Source organism: Hemiscyllium ocellatum, chromosome 16 (assembly GCF_020745735.1).
Source record: "Hemiscyllium ocellatum isolate sHemOce1 chromosome 16, sHemOce1.pat.X.cur, whole genome shotgun sequence".
Lineage (NCBI taxonomy): Eukaryota > Metazoa > Chordata > Chondrichthyes > Orectolobiformes > Hemiscylliidae > Hemiscyllium > Hemiscyllium ocellatum.
The window spans coordinates 5,521,645-5,536,016 of NC_083416.1; the positions used below are offsets into that span (position 1 = coordinate 5,521,645).

General features: G+C 43.7%; 1 protein-coding gene across 2 annotated transcripts in view; it reads left to right on the forward strand.

Annotated features, from left to right (window-relative positions):
• Nucleotides 1-1,377: 1,377 nt before the first annotated feature.
• The window catches only part of LOC132823328 (slit homolog 3 protein-like), a 699,246-nt gene continuing 686,251 nt past the window's right edge, over nucleotides 1,378-14,372 (forward strand). Inside the window, exons 1-2 of one of the 2 annotated variants that reach the window (XM_060837019.1) lie at nucleotides 1,378-1,603; nucleotides 2,282-2,486. In XM_060837019.1, coding sequence (XP_060693002.1) covers nucleotides 2,314-2,486 — 173 coding nt within the window. In that variant the 5' untranslated portion in view covers nucleotides 1,378-1,603; nucleotides 2,282-2,313. The remainder of the gene's footprint in view (nucleotides 1,604-2,281; nucleotides 2,487-14,372) is intronic. The other variant, XM_060837020.1, reaches the window with a different exon arrangement.

Genomic DNA, 14,372 nt, shown 5'->3' on the forward strand with positions numbered 1-14,372 from the left:
CAGAGGTAGTTTCTTTATTCAGATAGTAGTAGGGGTGTGGAACGCACTGCTGTGACAGTAGCAGACTCGCCAACTTTAAGGGCATTTAAATGGTCATTGGATAGGCATAGGGATGAAAATGGAATAGCATAGGATAGTTGAGCTTCAGATTAATTCCATGGCACAATGGTTGGCGCAACATCGTGGGCCAAAGGATGTACTGCGCTGTAATGTTCTATGTTCTATGTTCTATGGTCTATGTTCTATGGTCTATGTTCTATGTTCTGTGGTCTATGTTCTATGTTCTATGGTCTATGATCTATGTTCTATGGTCTATGGTCTATGTTCTATGTTCTATGGTCTATGTTCTATGGTCTATGTTCTATGTTCTGTGATCTATGTTCTATGTTCTGTGATCTATGTTCTATGATCTATGATCAATGTTCTATGGTCTATGTTCTGTGTTCTATGGTCTATGATCTATGTTCTATGGTCTATGGTCTATGTTCTATGTTCTATGGTCAATGTTCTATGGTCTATGTTCTATGGCCTATGATCTATGTTCTATGGTCTATGATCTATGTTCTATGGTCTATGTTCTATGTTCTATGGTCTATGGTCTACAGATGAGTTGGTATTGGCATGGAGGGCATAAGTGGTTATGCTGTCTGATTGGAGGATGAGGGAGATTGAAAGATGAGTTTGTGAGAGCCTAAAATCTTTGGAAGCAACAGGGATTGAGTTTCAGAGAGCCACAGTAGGCTTTCTAACTTGGCATCTAATGTCTAATGATGACTGTTAATCCATTGTCAATTGTCAGAAAAACTCATCTGCTTTGCTAATGTCTGTTCGGGAAGAAAATCTACAATCCTTATCTGGTCTGGACTGCTTGTGACTCCAGACCCACTGACCGAGCCCATATCCCACATGTGAATGAAAAAAAAAATTATTTGCCCCTGTGCCATCGTAGGATCTGCTTCCAAGGTTGGCTGGCACTTGGCCCATATCCCTCTAAACCCTTCCTATTCATATACCCATCCAGATGCCTTTTAAATGCTGTAATTGTACCAGCCTTCACCACTTCCTCTGGCAGCTCATTCCATACATGCACCACCCTCTGTGTGAAAAGGTTGCCCTCGGGTCCCTGTGGAGGGCCAGTGCAGTTAGGATGGGTCGAATGGCCTCCTTTTGCTCCATATCAATTGTGTGTGACAGCATGCAAGCGTGCACTATAGAAGACCGTGAGAGGGGAGAGGGCCTGTTAAATCTGTCTGTGTGTGTGTGAGAGAAAAAAAACTCTTTTATTCTAACATGTTGGCTGACATCAGCAAAGAGTGAACCAGTAAAAAAGTTCAGCTGGAAGTTTAGGGCAAGGATAAGAACTTTTATCGCAACTAAAAAAAACCCAACACACACAGAGAGAGCAGTGTGCAGAGCTGGGAAATGTAAAAGGTAACTTCAAGAACCTAATAACAATCAGAAGTAGCAGAAGGAATAAGGAAACATCGCCAGGGGTTTAACAACAAGCAGGGAAAAAACACAAAGGCAAGATTGAAGCGAAGGAAGCTCACTCCCTGACATGTATGCTTGAAGAACTTGTACAGAAATCTGTGCAAGATTCAAGGTATTGATCACATAGCAGTTTGGCGACAGAGGTGTCGGTTTGGACTGAAGGATTTAATGGATGTTTGAACCCTTCAAGAGAGAGTGCAGCGGCTTTGATTGGAGATTTCGGTCATTTCTGATTCCCTCCACTTCCAATCCAATTTTTTCTCTCTCTAAATAACTGGTGGGTGGGAGAGAGGGAGATTAGGAATACTGTTCAGTAAGGAGAGGGGATAAAAAGCTCTGGTGTCTGCATCTCCTCCTCCTCCCCCACCCATTCCTCTGGAGAATCTCCTAAGTGGAAACTGTTCGGAATAAGCTCTTCAGTGGGGACTGTGTTGGAGCTCCTGTCTCTGGGGTGAAGGGAGGTCGGAGGGAAGGACTGAAGGTTGGAGACGGTCGGTGACACGACTTTTTGCTGCTTGAAGCAGCGAGGGACTGGGAAATCCACTGCCCGAGCAAGAGTTTCTGCTGCAAATGAGGTGCTGGAGGAATTAAATCCTCGCTCACCGCAGCTCAGCATAACCGAGGGCTGTGTGAGCTCTGCACGCCTGTCTCTGCAAAACTCCCCCCCAATCCACCCACCTCCCCAAGCTGATAAGTGAAGAGAGGAAGCTGAAACTTTGACGGAGTTGTTCCTGTTCCACCTCCCAGTCTTTGAACTCTCTCTCTCTCTCCTTCTCTCCCTCTGTGCTAGTCTCTCTTGCAATTCTTTCTGCATCCTCCCGAATGGCGAGATTTAAAGACAGATTTCCAGGATCTGTGCTGCTCACCCTTCTCTTCTGTGGATTTTGCACCCACGCCTGCCCCAGTCGCTGTGTCTGCTCTGGATCCAACGTGGATTGTCATCATTTGGGATTAAAGGCTGTCCCGAGAGGAATACCCAGGAATACTGAGAGACTGTGAGTAAAATTATGCTTTCACTTGTACTGAATACAGCTAAACTCAGAAGTGAAACTTACATGCCCTTCAATAACTCTGTGTGTCTGTGTTTAACTCTGTGTGTGTGTTTAACTCTGTGTGTGTTTAACTCTGTGTGTGTGTTTAACTGTGTGTGTGTGTGTTTAACTCTGTGTATGTGTGTTTAACTGTGTGTGTGTGTGTTTAACTCTGTGTATGTGTGTGTGTGTTTAACTCTGTGTGTTTAACTCTGTGTATGTGTGTGTTTAACTCTGTGTGTGTGTTTAACTCTGTGTGTGTGTGTTTAACTCTGTGTATGTGTGTGTGTGTTTAACTCTGTGTGTGTTTAACTCTGTGTATGTGTGTGTGTTTAACTCTGTGTATGTGTGTGTTTAACTGTGTGTGTGTGTTTAACTCTGTGTGTGTGTGTTTAACTCTGTGTATGGGTGTGTGTGTTTAACTCTGTGTATGTGTGTGTTTAACTGTGTATGTGTGTGTTTAACTGTGTGTGTGTGTTTAACTCTGTGTGTATGTGTGTGTTTAACTCTGTGTGTGTGTGTTTAACTCTGTGTATCTGTGTGTGTGTTTAACTCTGTGTGTGTGTCTAACTCTGTGTGTGTGTGTGTGTTTAAATTGTACCACCAAGAACAAAAGCAAGTACAGTTTATGTTTTAAACTGGCAGTTTAGTGTGTGTGTTTTTGGTCAGAGTAACAGAGTAAGGTGATTTCATGTCATTAAAACTAGTTACTGTGCCATTGAACTAGTTACTGCGAGCAGCATATCCCATTAGAATCATAAACTGAACTGTACAGTGTGGAAACAGACCTTTGGTCCAACTCGTCCGTTCTGACCAGATCTCCTAAATTAATCTAGTCCCACTTGCCAGCATTTGGCCCATATTCCTCCAAACCCTTCCAGATGCCTTTTAAATATTGCAATTATACCAGCCACTTCCTCTGGCAGCTCATTCCATACACGTACCACCCTCTGTGTGAAGAAGTTGCCCCTTAGGTCCCTTTTAAATCTTTCCCCTCTCACCCTAACCCTGTGCCCTCTAGTTTTGGACTCCCCAACCTCAGGGAAAAGACCTTAACTATTTACCCTATTCATGCCCCTTACAAACCTCTAGAAGGTCACTTCTCAACCTCCGATGCTCCAGGGAAAAGACCTTGATTATTCACCCTATCCACTCAGATTGGGCTCTGAAACTGCATTTCTCAGTAAAACGTGGCTCCTAATATCACAGAGGATTGGGGAAGCCTGGAGGTAGGAGAAATGTATACCAACACATGTAAGAGGTCCCCTGAGAGATCATACCATCCATTTGACAAGTGCAGCACACAAGCCCCTAATATTCCACCAATACACGCGCACACACACACACACAGCCACACACACACTCACTCACAGACACACGCTCACTCACAGACACATACTCACTCACAGACACACACACAGACACACACTCACTCACAGACACACACACTCACACACACTCATTCACAGACACATACTCACAGACACACACACACACTCACTCAGACACACACTCACTCACAGACACACAGACACACACACAAACACTGTAGTTTCTGTGCTGTAGCTTGTAACAATATCCAGGGATGGATTTGAAGGCACTAGTATTATCAAAGAGGGTTTGAGTTAAAGCCTGAGTCTGAAGCATGAACAGTTCATTAGTAGCACTGGATCCTTGAAAATCCCAGCCCTATAACATTACACTTTAATACTGTGCACGTACTGTGGTTAGTTCTGGTGATAGTTTGAATCCCATTGCAGTGCAAGTGCACTCTGTTGAGTAAATGCCCTCATGACATCCGGACAGAATTGATGGTGTAATGGGAGCCAGGTCATTGACTGATGCCCATAACTAATGACACAGCAGGTTTGGTGGGGTTGGGGAACGATCATAAATATATCATACTCCGTTGGACTGCCTGTGACTGATAAATGTCATGCTCTAATACGAGATTGTGTCCATCTTTGCACTTTGTTTGATGTACTTAGAGATATGTGCTTCAAGAGTTCTTTTTAATTCATTCACGGGATGTAGGCACCACTGTCTAGGCCAACATTTATTGCCCATCTCTAATCTCCGAAAGGGCTATTGACAGACAACCACGTTGCTAAGAGTCAGAGTCACCAGACTGGGTAAGGACATGAGTGAACCAGATGGGTTTTCCTGACAATCAACAATCATCATTAGACTTTTACTTCCAGATCTTTCAAGTATTGAGTTCAAATTCCACTGTGCACCATGGTGAGATTCAAACACATGTCCCCAGACCATTATAAGACCTGTGGATACTGTAAATCAGGAAAAAAAAACCCAGAAATTGCTGGGAAAGCTCTGCAGGTCTGGCAGTATCTGTGCAGAGATATCAGAAAGGGGGGCCAGACCCCAAAATGTTAACTCTGACCTCTCTCCACAGACTTACTGAGCTTTTCCAAGCTTGTTCCCCAGAACATTACCTGGATCGCTGGATTAACAGTCCAGCGATGATTCCACTAGACCATTGCTTCCACAGGTGCCTGCTGAGCAGCTGCAGTGAGGTCTCTTAGCTCCCACAGAAAACATTTTTCCTGGTTTTCTGTGTTGAAAGTCTGGATGACAATTCTGTGAGTGTCAGTAGTCCCCCAGCTGCAGTTAAGCAACAGTTATTCAGAGATAAAACTGACATGGTTGTTTCATCTGGAGTATCTTTGTAATCACTCAACCCAACTGTGCCCAAATAAAATCATCGCCATTATACATTGACCTTCCAGCAGGGGTCAGTGAATAGCAACCAGCAGTAACTGGAGTGAACCCAGTCAATGCCCAACTATTTTAACTCAAGTCAGGGGTTGAATCCGAAACTGTGCCTGTTCCAGGTACAATATACCCACACACCGTGGAAATTCCATATTATTAATGGATCATTACAGTGCTAAAGGTGGTTTTATCACACCACCTACGCAGCAGGCTGCATAAATGAGATTGCTCGCTTTATTTCCCTTTATTAGCACTTTCAGTGGCTATTTCACATTGCTGTCAACAGTTAGCATGGTTATGATACATGTATTAAATAAAGTGCTCAGAAACATAGCCACTGTCTCTCTGCTGGTGACCAATTTGTGCTCAGTGAGCTTCCACAAACACGATGAGATAATGACCAGATCTTCCAGTTTGTTGATGTGGGCTCAGTGATGCTTCATTGGTCAGGCCACCAGGGAGACAGCTACCCTGCACATTCTCAGAACACTGACATGGGAATCTTTCACATCAGAGGACAGGCAGAGGCTTGGTTTAACAGCAATTCTGACTGAATCAATCTCTCACCACAACACTCCAGTGCTAGCCTAAGGCTAGTGCCTCAAAACTCCTCGGATACAGAGGTGGAGTTTATTGTTTTGCACTTTATTCATAAAAAAGGAATGTTTTTATATGCGTGTATAGTTACTGAAGCAGTTCAGAACCTGCTGGAGACAGTTTTTGTGTACAGAGAAGAAAATGAACATTGGGGTTTGACTTTCTCAATAGTTCCAACTAATCTGAAGGCATTTCTCGATGATGCTAGGTACCAGGAATTATTTACAACAAAATCAGAAATTGCCGGAGGTGGAGTCTTTTATATTTCAAACATATATTTTATTAATATAAGTTATATTTTTATATACACAGTATAGTCACAAATGCAGTTCAGTTCCACACAGTTGCATATCAAAGAAACATTGGAATTTGACTCTATCCAAACAACCAAAGACATCTCTCACTTGAACCAAACAGTATTTACATGTGTTTGAGGCACTAGGAAGATCCAGCAACTGAAGGGACCTCCATTTACCTTCAGCAGGAATCCCTCAGAGTGGTCTTACCACATGGTATCTTGGCAGCAGCTGCCCCCAGCTTTAGTATGTCCCTCAGCACGTAGTCCTGGACCTTGGAACGTGCCAGTCTTTAACACTTGGTTAAGGTCAATTCCTTGCTGTGGAAGGCCAATGAATTCCAGGCAGACCAAAGAGCGTCTCTCACTGAGTTGATGGTCCTCCAAGCACAGTTGATGTTTGTCTCGGTGTGCGTCCCGGGGAACAGACAATAGAGCACAGAGTCCCGTGTCACAGAGCTACGAGGGATGAACCACTCAACACAAACCACTGCATCTCTCTCCAGACAAGTGTTAATCGAACCATAGCTGACACCCCAGGAAGGGAAGCTCAGATGTAAACCCTCAGACTCACCTCAACATTGCCAGTTTTGGTACCTACGTTTGTGTCAGATGTAGGCTGAACATCCTCACACCAAACCACAGAAACTCACCAGGACTCTTTGCTAACTGTGATTTCACAATGAAAATATTGTGACTGTTTATTGTAGCATTGCACCAAAGAAATCCTATTTTGTATTCGAGGATGATTGCTTGCTAAAGGCAGCGGGAATAACAGAATTGAAATTCTAGACTTTGTGTGTGGGATTGGAACAGAAATCGAAGAATTGCAATTGGCATATTTCATATACAAAGTCTTAATGCACTTGCTCTGCGTTCCTAGTGTGCTAGTTTACTGTGAAAATTAAATCATCTATTCTCAGCAGGTTATTACCTGCATAGAAATAACACATTCAGGAAAGTAGTACGACTACATTAAACATCTGTTCATGAGGTTTGTCAATTGGAATTTCTACTGCATGGAATTTCAATCAGGAGCGCTGAATGATAGCAGCGCTGAGCACAAACAGGTGATCAGTATTCAAATGGAAACCATCTTTATCAGCTTCTGGGTCATCCCGTGGTATGAACCTTGTTTTGTTTTTGCCTGTGATTAATTATCTACTGGCTGCTGATTACTGGTTGCAGCAAAAACAGTGCTAAAGGAAGTGAGTTTCCTATAACAGTTTCCATAAGTTTTTAGATTACTTACAGTGTGGAAACAAGCCCTTCGGCCCAACAAGTCCACACCGACACGCCACCCACCCAGACCCATTCCCCTACACCTAACACTACGGGCAATTTAGCATGGCCAATTCACCTAACCTGCACATTTTTGGACTGTGAGAGGAAACCGGAGCACACGTATGCAGACACAGGGAGAATGTGCAAACTCCACACAGAGAGTCACCTGAGGTGGGAATTGAACCTGGGTCTCTGACGCTGTGAGGCAGCAGTGCTAACTGCTGTGCCACCCAAATTTTGTTCAGTATGCATTGCGCCCTGGTTGATATTGTACCTCAGAACGAGGCACAAGAAGGTATGGCTTAAACAGCCTTTCTGCTGTAAGGTCTGATTGCAGCTATTGAGAGACAAGTGATTGCTAACCGTGAGTCACTCACTATCCGATAATACCTATATGATATGTGGGACATAATGTTCTTCATTCCAATGTATCTTCAGAAAGTTTTTGAATGAGGCATGTCTAAAAGTAAGCTTTTCCCTGTCAGCATACTTTATTTGGCCATTCCAATACCATGGTATAAAACTAATCAAAAGTTTCAAAGCCATGCAACTGACAGAAAAGAACCAGCAGGACAGAGGTTCAAAGATTGTCTGTGCCTTGTCATTTTGTGGAGTCAGAGGGAGTAGGTATTGAGAGTTTGTAATCGCAAGAAGTATTGGGCTGGATTTCACAATTCCGCTCCCCCTCCAACCCCTTCCCCCAAACTGGTGGATTCAAAGGATGGCTCAAAATATTCAGTGGACAGCCTTCCTGCCTGTGCACAACTCCACCATAGTTTCACCACCGGTTGGACGTTACCAATTTCGGAAGTCTTGCCCTGCTCGTGGGCTGTTTAAGGCCATCAAATTGTTTTTTTGTTCCCACTCCAGGGCCTCTTCCCTCTTCTGGCACCGGGATTTGACCAGCAGCAGGAGAGGCCCGTACCAAGAGCTCATCCTCGCAATTCTCTCAGCGTAAGCGGTTGGCGGATTATGGGCGTTACCTCCTTAACCGGCTCCTGGACCCATTGCAGAGCCTTGCCAACCCCACACCCCCATTCACCCCAGGGCTCCACTCACCCAAGGCCTTTCCGTATCCAGCCTGTGATCCCATCCTCAGCCTGACCCGCTCACCTGACCCATCTGCCTTGCTGGGCACAGTGCTTCTGTAGGCCCCTTTGCAGTACCGGCAATGGCCACCACTCCCAGTAGTGCTGTTGCTACTGGACAGCTGCTGAGCTCTGGCGAATACAGGCAACCCATAAGTTTGTCCATTACCCACATGCTAACTGGTCAGCACTGGCTCCTCGTCTACATTGCCTGGTTTTTAAATTCTCAACTTCATTCTCAAATTCATCCATGGCTTCACTCCTCCGTCTTCATGTCATCTCCTCCAACCCATTACTCTCTGAGCTATTTGCACTCCTTTAACTCGATTGTGTTGCACATTCATGATTTTAATCATTCCACTATCGGTGGTATTATTACATCAGCCATCCCAGCCAGAAATACTGGGACTCCCTGCCTAATCCTTTTCAACTCTCCATCTCTTTTTCCTCCTTTAAGATATCCTACAAAGCTGACCTCCTTGACCAACTTCCTAGTTTTCTGTGCTCTTATCTCGTTGGGTGGTTTGACATCAAACATTACTGACATTTCTAGCTATCGACTATTTGGGGCAGCACAGTGGTTAGCACTGTTGTCTCACAGTGCTAGGGACCCCGGTTCGATTCCAGCCTTGGGTGACTGTTTGCACATTCTCCCTTTGTCTATGTGGGTTTGGATTATGTCCCACAATCCAAAGATATGCTGGTCAGGTGAGTTGGCCATGCTAAATTGCCCATAATGTTAGGTTCGTTAGTCAGGGGTAAATATAGGGTAGGGGGCTAGGCCTGGGTGGTTTACTCGTTGGTGTGGCCTTGTTGGGTCGAAGGGCTTGATTCCATACTGTAGGTAATCTAAATAACACTCCAAAGTAGTGCATTGGAATATTTTATTACTTTAATGTTGACATGTGAGACATGAATCACTTATGACATTATATCATATTTATGTCTGCATGATTCTGTGAAGCAACATCTGGGGATTAGCACTGCTGCCTCACAGCTCTAGGGACCCGGGTTCGATTCCACCCTCAGGCAACTGTCTGTGTGGAGTTTGCATGTTCTCCCTGTGTCTGCATGGGTTTCCTCCGGGTGCTCCGGTTTCCTCCCACAATCCAAAGATATGCAGGTTAGAATGGATTGGCCATGCTAACTTGCCCCATAGTGTCCAAGGAAGTGCAGGCCATGTGGGTTAGCCATGGGCGATGCAAGGTTACTGGGATGGGGTGGGATGCTTTCAGAGGATCGGTGTAGACTCGATGGGCTGAATGACTTGCTTCCACACAGTAGGGAGTCTGTGAACTTGGAAGACCTTACTATTTTAGGTACGATGTAAACAGGAATGCTATGGAATCAGCTACACACTCTTTTCCTAGTCATTCATGCAATTGGGTTGTGGGCCAATCAGAATACTAGTAAGTTGCTGATGCCCAAAAGTGCTTGCAGCCAATCATATTAAATGTGCTTACAATTGAAAAGGGTGCATTAGTCCTCAATATTAATCAAACCAGGATTTGATAAAGATTATTGGAATTAATGGGGTCTGCTGTGATTGGGTACTATGCTTGTCATGCCAATGCCTTCCACTTTGCCACCCAATCAGTGACAGCACTGTCTTCCATGCAGAGCTTAGTGATGTCACTTCCTGCTTCTATGGTAATCAGAGACTTCTTAGAGCATCAGAAACAATTGAATAACAGTGAGGGAGGAACAGCAAAGACAGGAGGTGAAATCAGGCACTGATATGGGGAAGAAGCTGGGAATTGGAGTGGGCCACCATGGATCTGCTAGAATTCTAACTTTAAGGAGATTGTGTGATAGCACATGCTGTAAGGTGGCCTGTAGTGATATGTGTTTTCCATACGACCTTGGGATATTCCTGTATTTATCCAAGTCGTAGATGAATGAAGGCACATTCCTGATTACGGGAGATGTGAGGCCCATTTTCAAAGTGGCTTATTAGATTAGATTAGATTCCCTAATCATTAGACTCTTAATTCCAGATTTTTATTGCATTCACATTCCACCATGTCCCCAGAGCATTACCTGGATATATAGTTCAGTGATAATACCACTAGACCATTGCCTCCCCAAAATTATCGAATTAATAAGCACATAACAAATGTTAAACACTAACTTGCACATGCAGACACCATCAAAACATCAGCTGCCCACCTTTTCTCAAAAATGAATTCATAAATTTTTTGAAAATGTGCATTCAGAATATACTGTCGCTCTAATATTAGTACTTTTTGAAAAGGCAGTGAGAGTGATTTTATATCCTAATTAACTGATTATCTGCAGCGTGGTTCATGTACAACCAGAGGCCTCAGCCACAGTTAGCCAGCAGATGTCTATTTAAAACCAATTCTCAAGTGTGGTCTACATGCAAATCTGAGATTAATCAAAGTTTATTTGCTGTTAGCTGAGGGATATTTGCCATTTGCTAAGTGCTTGTACGTTTCTGGCTGACAACCATGATACCTTTATGTTTAATACTTTGGGCAGTCTGGAGTCTTTTAATGTTTTCCCTCAATGCAGCATGAACTCATGGAGTACCTGCAGTGTGGAAGCAGGCCATTTGGCCCATTGCATCCACACCAACCCTCCAAAGAGTATCCCACTCAGTCCCTGTAACCCTGCAATTCCCATGGCCATCCCACCTAGCCTGCACATCCCTGGACACTATGGACAATTTAGCATGGCCCATCCACCCTAAACTGCACAACTTTGGATTGTGGGAGGAAACCAGGACACCCAGAGGAAACCCAAGCAGACACGGGGTGAATACGCAAACTCTACACAGTCACCTGGGACTGGAATTCCCTCGTGCTGTGAGGCAGCAGTGCTAACTACTGACCCACTGTACGGCTGCAAAACATTTGCAATACTCTATCTGTCAATTTGACACAACTCTTTCCGGACTCCATGTGCAAAGCAGTGGGATTTTGCTGCCTTTTTAAAAAGAAAATCCAGAGGTCGATTGGAGTTGAGACAATTGTTTGTTAAATCCAAGTCTTAGAAATGTCTAACTGCTTGTCAACTTCAGCAATTAATGTGACGTCTATTGTGACAATTATTCACCTCGTAGATGTGCTACAAACACCAGAGATCTTTGCAGTCATACATGGATAGATATTTGGCTTATTTCAAAGTACGTGAAGCAGCAGATTTGCATTTTCCTTGTTTGACACATTAATTTCATATGCTGAGATGATGATGGTGTATTTTCCATAAAATACTGGAAACTCAGTTGGGTTTCATCTGAGTTGTTCCACTCCTTCAAAATGTTAAATATCTCTAAAAAATAACCCCTTAAACCCCCATCTATTTGAATCAAAACAGCTCCATTATGTTATTTCTTTTGTGGATCGGGATTTCCAAATGAATTCCCATTCGAACACAGGCAGCCAGCTTTGTAGTGTGCTTCTAACCATTGAAATACCTGACCTCAAAGCACTCATTGCCAAAAGCTGAAGAAGAAAAGAAAAACACACACCGGGTTCCATTCCTCAGCAATATCATCCATCAAGCATGATATTAGCCAAACAAAAATGTCTGAGACGCAAGGTTGAAATCATTCCGAGGGGGAGATGGTGAAGGGAAGCAGAGAAATGCAGGTGGACTGAGTCCATTGGCAGGGGCTGAGGTTTGGACTGGCCAGAAGCCAGAAGCCAGTCCTGAAGCTGTAATGGAAAATTCTGTGACGGGTCCCAGTCCAATGTTAATTCTACCCGGGCCAGTGCTCAAGCTTGGGGGCATTGGGAAGCACATTTATCAATGGAGTCACCTGGGACTTGCTTAGGAAAAGCTACCAAACCAAGGTGTTTGTAAAAGACAGTAATGAAATGAGACATATGCACCTTTCCAACATTTCAAGTAGAATAAATTCTCCTGGTGATCAAGCCCATTTTCAAGGGTTCCAGTCTTCAAGTTAAGATCAGAGACAAAACTGGAAAAAAAGGAATGAGAGAAAAATTGAGGCTTTTGGAAAGGAATTGCACATTGATGCATTGACCACTTATAGACAGAATGGTCAGGGATGAATTCATATTTAGCACAGCATTTAATAAACAGAGATTGTAGAACTCCGAGGTACAGGCAAATCAGAGGTACAGAGGGATCTGACTGTCCTCTTACACGAATCACAAAACATTAGCATACATTTCACAAGTGAAAGGTAGTCGATTGGAATGTTCTTGTTTACTGCGTGGGAAATGGAACAGAGAAGCAGGAGGTTTATATTGCAGCTGTACACCTTGTTAAGACTGCCACATGGTTTTGGTCTGCTTATTTGAAAAATGATATAATTACGTTCGAAGCCGTTGAGAGAAGTTTACTTGATTCATTCCTGGGATTAAGAGCTTATCTTGTGAAGAGAGGTTTAACAAGTTGGGTCTGTGTCCAGTGTAGTTTAGAAAACTGTGTTGGGACCTTTTTGAAGGGAATTGAAAGCATAGACATCAGGAGGATTTTTTTCTTTTATAGGAGAGACTAAACTAGAGGGCATCTTTGAAGAATAAGAGATCAGTATTTTATTACAGGACTAAAGAGATACCCCATTTTTCATTAGAGGGTCATGTGCAGGTGGAAGTTTTTTATTTTTGATTTGATTTACATTGTCACATGTACCTACGTATAGTGAAAAGATTTGTTTTGTGAGCAGTACAGGCAAAGTGCATCAGGTTGATAGAAAAGACGAGGGATACAATGTTTACTGCTGCAGAGAAGGTGCACAGAGAGTGAGATCAGCATTGAATTTAAAATTTAGAGGTCAATTCAGAAGTCTGATAACAGCAGGGAAGAAACTGCTCTCTATCAGGAGGAGTGGAGGTGGGATCATTGAGTATATTGAGGCTTGGTTGGATAAATTTTTGACAAGCAAGGGAGTGACAGGCAATGGATGGAGCCAGGTTGGTGGAGTTGACAGTACAATCAGATCAGCCGTGATTTGTTTGACCATGCTTGAAAGACCGAAGAGCCTGGTCCTACTCTTAAGATCTCGGCTCCCACCAATTCCCACTCGGAAATCTCCAATTTTGGCTGTGAAATCAAGAGCAGATGGTGTGTAAATGACAGGCATTTTCTTACAAGAGTGCAAACCCCAGATGTCTAATCTCTTTGTGACAGTTCCTGTCCAAATAGTTTTGATCTTCTGCCCCTGTTGAGTCAGCAACAAGTTTTGGTCTGAAGCAATATGGAAGAAATACTTCTGTTGCATATTGTGACCCTATGTGATTTATGTTCAAGATGAGATAAATGTGGACATCAGGGGGTAAAGATGGACCTGAGCTTGTGTCTGATTCCTCCACTATTGAATGGTCTCCCAGCAATCATCCATTTCCCCTCCCCCCATCTTATCCTAATCCCAAATTTCCAACGCAGCACCACCCTCATGACCTGTACTGCCTATCCACTTTCTTTTCCACCTATCTGCTTCACCCTCCTCTCCAACCTATCACCTTCACCCCCACCTCCACCGACCTATCGCATTCCCAGCTACCTTCCCCCCAACCCCACCTCCCCTCCCATTTATCTCTCAGCCACGTTAGCCTACAAGCCTCATTCCTGATGAAGAGCTTATGCCCGAAACGTCAATTCTTCTGCTTCTTGGATGCTGCCTGACCTGCTGTGCTTTTCCAGCGATGCACTGTGTGACTCCCGGCAATCATAGTTAAAGCTTATTCACAAAGAATGACATGGGTGAAATCCTGGAGTTTTTCTGGTGAGGATGTTGGGTCAAGAAGAACATCTATAGTGATGATCGGAGAACAGTGAGTTAAAAACAAAATTCAGATGCTGTTGCTTGAAATTGGCCCAGTTCCAAGGTTCATAGTGCCAACGAAATCAGGTTTTTTT